This window comes from Rhododendron vialii, chromosome 6a (genome assembly GCF_030253575.1).
Source record: "Rhododendron vialii isolate Sample 1 chromosome 6a, ASM3025357v1".
In the NCBI taxonomy this organism is placed as follows: domain Eukaryota; kingdom Viridiplantae; phylum Streptophyta; class Magnoliopsida; order Ericales; family Ericaceae; genus Rhododendron; species Rhododendron vialii.
The window spans coordinates 14,458,598-14,466,514 of NC_080562.1; the positions used below are offsets into that span (position 1 = coordinate 14,458,598).

Below are 7,917 nucleotides of genomic sequence, written 5' to 3' on the forward strand. Positions count from 1 at the left end.
ATGCTACCATCGATTGTTTCAAGCGTCGAGTTCATATTTGTCCACCTGAGGGTCCTTATTTTGAATTTTTTAGGGAGCGTCGGGAACCATTCGAACCGTATCTATGTGGGTCTCGAGAGCGCGAGTCAATTTATTCCTTGTTGGCGAGTCTAACGTTAGATGAGGATGCCTCTGTGCGTGGGGAGTTCCCCTTAGTGGTTTGCAATTTTCCGGATGTGTTCCCGAAAGAGTTACCTAGCTTGCCTCCCGCGAGAGAGATTGAATTCACTATTGATTTACTTCCCGGTACCGCTCCTATCTCTATACCTCTATATCATTTTGCGCCGACGAATTGAGAGAGTTAAAGACTCAATTGGAGGAATTGGAGAACTTAGGATTCATTCGTCCGAGTATGTCATCGTGGGGAGCACCGACTCTTTTTGCACAAAAGAAGGATGGTTCACTCCGTTTGTGTATCAATTGTCATAAGCTAAACCGAGTCACCATTAAGAACAAGTATCCCATGCCTAGAATCGATGATTTGATTGATCAACTTTGGGGTGCGACTTGCTTTTCTAAAATTGACTTAAGATCCGACTATCACCAGTTGAGAGTTCAGAGGGAAGACATTCCTAAAACCACTTTTCGTACTCGTTATGGTCATTACGAATTCATTGTTATGCCTTTTGAATTGACGAACGTCCCAACTACTTTCATGGACCTAATGAATTGTACCTTCCATGCGTATCTTGATCGTTTTGTGGTTGTATTTGTCGATGATATTCTTATTTATTCACCTACGGAAGAGGAACACCAATCTCATCTTACCATTGTTCTTGAACTCTAGAAAGAGCACCAATTGTACGCTAAGCTTAGTAAGTGCAAGTTTTGGTTGACCGCAGTCAAATTTTTGGGTCACGTGGTTTCGAAAGGTGGAGTGTCTGTTGATCCGGGGAAGATAAAGTCGGTTATGAATTGGCAGCGACTGAAGGATGTGTTTGAAATTCGTAGTTTCTTGGGTTTGGCCGGGTACTACCGCCGTTTCGTTCTCGACTTCTCTCGTTTAGCAGCATCGATGACCAAATTAACGCGTAAGGGGACTCGTTTCGTTTGGAGTGACTCGTGTGAGGCGGCTTTTGAGGAATTAAGGAAGAGGTTGACTACCGCACCGGTTTTGATTGTGCACGAATGCTGAGTTGGCTACTCTATATATTGTGATGCGTATTAATGCAAACAGGGCAAGTAGTAGTGTATGGGTCGTGGTAGTTGAAAACTCACGAGCGGAATTACCCTACACATGATTTAGAACTTGCGGCCATCATTTTTGCTTTGAAAAGTTGGCGCCATTATTTGTACGGTGAAAATTTTGAAGTCTTTTCCGACCATAAAAGTTTGAAATAATTTTTTTCTCAAAAAGAACTTTACCTTCCACAACGCTGTTGGATGGAACACTTGGAGGATTACGATTTCGAATTGCAACAACACCCAAGGAAAGAGAACGTCATGGCGGATGCGTTGAGTAGAAAATCAACATACCTAGCGAGTCTAGCTATCCACAAAGGTAAAATGATGAATGATTTGGGTTTTTGTGCTTCGTACTTTGAGGAAGTTCGGGAAGGGGTCACGATATGCAACTTGACAGTGCAATCGACATAATCAACTTGGGTAATTGAGGCTCAACAACATGATGAAGAAGCATAGGAACTTCCTGTTAAATTCCTTAGTGGAAACGCTCAAGAGGGGTGGATTATACACGCCAATCAAAGCTTGCGCTATCAAGGATAGTTATTCGTACCCGTTTCGTGTCGAGAAGAAATCTTGCGAGAGTTTCAAGAGTTTCACCATTCTCAGTTAGCTGTTCATCCGAGGGGAACGAAAATGTATCCTGATTTACGTAGGCAATTTTGGTGGTCCAGAATGAATAGGGACATTGTGATTTTCATATCCAAGTGTCTTACGTGTCAACAAGTGAAAGTCGAGCATCAACGACCCGCGGGGGAGTTATAATCATTGCCTATGGCTGAGTGGAAGTGGGAAAATGTGACCATGGATTTCGTTACGAGTTTACCAAGGTTGCCGAAGGGGCATGACGCTATTTGGGTAATCATGGATCGTTTGACCAAAATCGCTAATTTCTTGCCTATTCAGGTTACCGATTCTGTGGATACGCTTAGTCGTTTGTACATCCGAGAGATTATTCAACTTCATAGGATTCTAGTATTTATCGTGTCCGATCGAGATTCGAGGTTTACCACCCGTTTTTGGCAGAGTTTGCAAGCCACTTTGGGCACAAATTTTTTGTTTAGTACAGCTTATCATATCCTCAAACCGATGGGCAATCCGATAGAACGATTCAAATTTTGGAAGACATGCTTCAGGCTTATGTGATGGATTTCCGAGGTAGTTAGGAGGACCATTTGCCGTTAGTAGAATTCGTGTACAACAATAGCTATCAATCTAGTATCGAAATGGCACCGTATGAGGCTTTGTATGGGAGACCGTGTTGATCGCCTGTGTGTTGGACCGAATTGGGAGAGGCTACATTAGTGGGGCCAGATATGATCAAGGAGACCTCCGAGAGTATGAAAGTAATCTGCCAACGCCTTTTGGAAGCTGGAGAGAGAACGACCAAACAAATCAAAGTAATTCGCCAGAGATTGTTGACCGCTCAAAATAGACAAAAGAATTATGCCGATCATCATTGTCATCCATTGTCATTTGAAGAAAGGGATCACGTATTCCTTAAAGTATCACCTCATAGGGGTTTATCGCTTTTTAGGCAAAAGGGAAAGCTTTCGCCACGTTATATTAGGCGATTTGATATCATCAAGAAGATTGGAGAGGTTGTGTATCGTTTGGCTTTGCCACCGAGGCTATCAGATGTCCATGACATGTTCCATGTGTCTATGTTGAGGAAATACGAACCAGATCTGTCGCACATGCTAGAGTGGTCCGAACTTGAGTTAAAGGCCGATGCATCTTATGGGGAGGAACTGACACGTATCCTAGATTCGCACAATCAAGTGTTGAAGGGTAAGACAATACCGTTGGTACAAGTTTTGTGGAGAAACCAGGGTAGTGAAGAGCTGACGTGGGAAAGGGAGGACAAAGTTGGAGAGAAGTACCCGCATTTATTTTCGAAATGAACCAATGTAAGTGTTTAAGATTGAAGTGTCATGATGTTTCACTTACTGCATAATATTGATGGTTATAACCATTGCATATATATGTGATGCATGACTTAGTTGATCATGGTAATGGAAAATTTTGAGGACGAAATTTCTTTAAGGAGGGTAGAATATAGAGACCCGTATTTATTATATAAATGTTAATGTTTTATAAGTGCATGATTATTGAGAAAGAAATGTGAAATAATAGTGTTTATGTGATTTGGGGGCTAAAGTGATGAAATTGATTGTGGAAGGGTGCAAGTGTAGTTTGCATATATGTGAGTATATATAGGAGGGTGAGAGAGTAGAGAATCATTTTCTCCTCTCATCTCCTTCACGCCCCTCTCTCTCCTCTCGGCTCTCTCCTTCTCTCTTGCTCTCTCTCCAAAATTCCACCCAAAACAACTCAAAACCCTCACAAACTAACCTCCATTCCTCATTCTACACGTGATTTTGGGCTTGCTCTTCGTCGATTAGAGCTCGGTGTGGTGTGTTCCGGTCGAATCAAGATTTTCGGAAGCTAGTGCTCGTATCCTTGTGGGTTTCATTCTCAAGACTCAAGGTAGGGATTCTACCTCTCAATATATGTAAAATAAGTGTTTTCTTGCCTTGAATTCGTGCCTATAGTTGTTGTTGTTGTTGTCATCGTTGAACTCATGAAATTCTAATAAATCGATGCTCGTAACGTCACCGTATCGATATGGGCTTTTTGCCTTATCGATACCATTTCAATACCGTAACTTCAGAAATTCTGATTTGATTGTTGTATGGATACAACCATTTTGGTTGTATAGATACCAGGACCTTATGGACAGTTTTACTGCATCTGTTCCGTACTTCATCATTTTGACCCTCGATCACTTCCAACTTATTCTAAGCACCTCTAAATCACCCCATAACATGATTAATCCTATTCATTGAGTTCATGGAGTATCTTTGCATTTCTTGCCCTTGTTCGGTAGAATTTGACGTTGACTACCATATGAACCACGGTTGAATTGAAATGACACATTACGAGAGTAAGAGATTCTTGGACACTTAATGACACAACGAGAACATTCAGGACCCACTGACAGGTGGGTGCCTGGCAATGGGTAGCGGGATCCCTTAATTGGCCCGGCAAGAGCAAAAGCTCATATTGGTTACATTCAGGACCTACCGATGGGTATGGTGTTTGGCAGGGAGTATCGGGATCCCTTAATTGGCCCGGTAGGAGCTTCGGCTCATGACACTTGGACAAAAAGACGTTGGACACATGAAAGATGGAAATGGTTCTAGTTTGAGTTGCACGATGATCGTTAAATGGTTGTTTGAGTTATTAACCTAAGGTTGTTGATTAGTCTATGGTCTTTGTTCATGTTCCTACCTTAAGATCATCCTAGCATTTTATTTTCATATAATGTTAGTGTAGAATTTCCTATTGGGCTAGTATAGCTCAAACCCTTCATCATTTTTAGGTACTAACTCAGGGCAGTAGCTAGCATGATTGAATGCTTGGACATGGACACACTTTTGAAAGCTAACAATGAGAAGTTACTTGTCCATCTTTGTAAATCTCTTTTTGAAGATGTATTTGTAACTTAAATTTGTAAATCTTTGACTATGACTAGCTGTAATCCTTAACTCTTTCTATACATTGTACTTATGTAGATTTGGGTCGTTGAGCCGTTGATGTAATCTTTTGGGCATCATACGGATTGTTGTGAGGTTTCATTTATGAAAATCCTTTATAATTATGTTGAAAATCGAGGGCGTGACATAGCCATATCAGTGTCCGTCCCGAAAGCGGTCTCTGTGCAGTTCGGCTTCAATCTCCCGGACCTGCTTCTTATATTCCACTCCAACCGCGTCAAACCAGTCATCGAAGCCTTTCTCCTTTGCAGCCTCAACTTCCTAGGCTCGGGTGGCTCTCAAAACGTCCGCGGCATCCTCGGCGTTCCTAGCTCGGTTCTCCGCAGCCACCCGCTCTCCATCAACCCCTTGGAAGTTCGCTTGATAAAGGTCGCAAGCCCCCGAGCCACCCTCAAATCCTCCTCTTTCAACTCCAAGGCCTTCTTCAGCTCTACAATCTCCAAGTCCTGCCCTTTGTACCTCTCGTGGATAGCCAAAGCCCGAGCGCCAGCCTGCCAACAAGAATGGTAAAAACATTACATAAAGCCATGCATTCAGCAGAAGGAAAAAAGAGGGGATAATCAAGCGTACAGTGAGAAGTGATTGTGCCAACTCCCCCACTAGATCCTTTGTGCTCCCGGTGACAAGCTTGGCATCCCTCGGAAGTACACAGCCACGGAGTAGTCCGTACGCTGTCCCGATGTTCCAAGACGTGCTGTCGGCATGATGGATCAAGCAACCACTGTAATGACGAAACTCGGGGGCCCATGGGCCATCCCTTGCCCAAGCCATACTCTCCACCTCGGACTCTTTCCTTATGGACCCCCCCGTCCTTTTTCTCCTCCTCTTCGTCCCGGATCTCGATTGTCTCATTCTCCTTTCCCCGACAGGTGTTGCCCACCTCAATCCTCGTTCTCTTTTTCGTTGGCTCCTCCAGCGGAATGGCAGCGGTATTCGAGGTCCCCGCCCCTGCTATTAAGGGTCAGGAACCGACCTCCTGACCCCTCGGCCTCCTCCTCAAGCTTTACACCACTTGCGCAGGTTGTGTCGTCATCTCTCCGCTTAAACCGGTCCGCTCAGGAGTCTCACAGTCCACAGCCTCGCGAATCCTTCCGAGAGGGAAAGAGTTGCTTGCCCAGGCTTTCATTTCACCGCGCCCCCTTCCTCTCCCTCGTCCTCTCCCTCTTCCTACCCTCGGAACTCCCTACTATCTCAGTTTATTCTTCAAATAGCCCATGTAAGTCAGGGCATAGTCGAGCAAGTTCGGGGCGAATCAGTTTGCGAGGGGGATAGCGTAAGCAGTGTTGATTAGGCCTCGGTTCGCCCTCTCCTGATAGCCTTGCATGACTCTTTCACCTGCAAGATGTCACCAAAGAAAGAAATCAACATATGCAAGAGGGAGAGAAAGTAACATGCAATACTTGGAGGTGGGAAATCTACTGACCAGGTGTACTGGTCCCAAACTGAACCGTCGTGCATGTATCAAGATTCTCACCGGGCCCAAACATAAAGTTCTCGGTTACTGAAATGTATATACTCGCCCATTCCTCAGTGTCGGGCAGGTGATCAATCAGAAACTCTTCATACCCCGACTGACAAGACAGATACCAGCGGTCATAGTCTCGGTGGACCCCAACTTGGTAGAACCCAAAGAGCTCCTCCTAACTTAATGTCAGGTTGTACTGCCTCCTCAACTCTATGATACTGGTTATGACCCAGTAGGAATTAACCGTGAGCTGAGAAGAGGTGAGTGACAGGGTCTAGAGCACTCGACGTATGAATTGGTGGAGGAGGAACCTAATTCTGCCCTCGGTGATAGCCATGAGGGGGAAGATCAGCTCTCCCAGGCGGTGCGACAGTTGATGGGGATCGGTGGTTAGTAGTAGCCGAACCTGGACGTCCGATGGGATGTTATAACCCTCCTAAACTCTTCATAAGCGCCCGATGTGCCGCTAAAGAATTGATTCTGATAGGGACACGACCTCACTGCCCTCTTGCGTCCTTGAACCTCCTTAGGAGAATTCGCAAAGGGTCCCGAACCGTGATCCAAGGTGCTGGGAGTCTCCATCTCCTGAGGATCGAACAACGTGATCGGGCGCGAGGCTCTCAAAGGATTAAAGGGCTTAATGAAGTCGATTGGAGTACGGTGGAACGCTCGGATCCGAAAGATCTTGCGTATCAGCTCATCGATAACAAGAGAGGGGGAAAGAAGGTGGGCAAGCTTGGCCCGAATTGGGAAGGACCCTATCAGGTCTTGCATCACATCAAAGCCGGAGCATACAAACTCGCAACCCTAAAGGGAAAGCAGCTACCAAATTCATAGAATGCAGAACATCTCAAAAAATATTACAAGTAGGTACTTGTAATGGAAATTTGTTTCTGTTTTTAGGAAACTTTTGTTTTCAATTAAACGGTTGGCAATAAAGTTGTTTTCATGAGCACCATGAGTTCTTTCTGTTAGCCTAAGTGGCCAATAAAACTCCCCACGCGGGACAATTGTTCGAACTTCCTGTGAAGCATGACATGGTCTATTTTTCCTATTTGCATGATAAGGAAGAACAAGCAACAATAATAAAATTCTTAAAATTTTATAATCCACACCTCTAAGGAGGTGCAGACAGTTATTACATAAAGTACTTTGTGGGAAAAACCCACAAAGTTGCAACCTAAACGCTACCTCCCTCCCTCGGAGGGGAAGGAATTGGGGGCGCCGGTTGCCCACGGAAAGCTTCAAGCTGATCCCAGTTGGCGATCAGCACCATGTGGACGGTCTTCTCCATGATAGACAGTGAGTCCGCCATGGCATCCATCTTCACAGACAGCCCATTAATGGCTGCCTTCAAATTCTGCAACTCTTGGCATAGTTCTGAGACACGCTCGTTGTTTGTCATTACGATTTAAGAAAAGCATATGGAATGGGAAGTAATCCATCACAGCTACTGGTTCTTATAGCACATATTTGACGGTTCATTAACCGCTTGCTAAACCAATCAGCATGATCATAATCAAGGCACAATTAAAGTCGCCACCTCAACCGCTTAGAATAATGGGAAGTTGCACTAGCGATTACCTCGGGCAGTTGAAAAGACTTATGGCACATCCTACCAGAACCTATAAAAGTGTATTAATTAATTAAATGCCAAAGAAAATTTTTACG

The 7,917-nt window shown here is 44.5% G+C and overlaps 1 protein-coding gene across 1 annotated transcript; it reads left to right on the forward strand.

Moving 5' to 3' along the window:
- The first annotated feature begins 2,537 nt into the window (after positions 1–2,537).
- LOC131328426 (uncharacterized) lies at positions 2,538–3,125 on the forward strand. The gene has a single exon (XM_058361372.1). It carries the CDS (start codon positions 2,538–2,540, stop codon positions 3,123–3,125), a length of 588 nt encoding a protein of 195 aa, XP_058217355.1.
- The last annotated feature ends 4,792 nt before the right edge of the window (positions 3,126–7,917 follow it).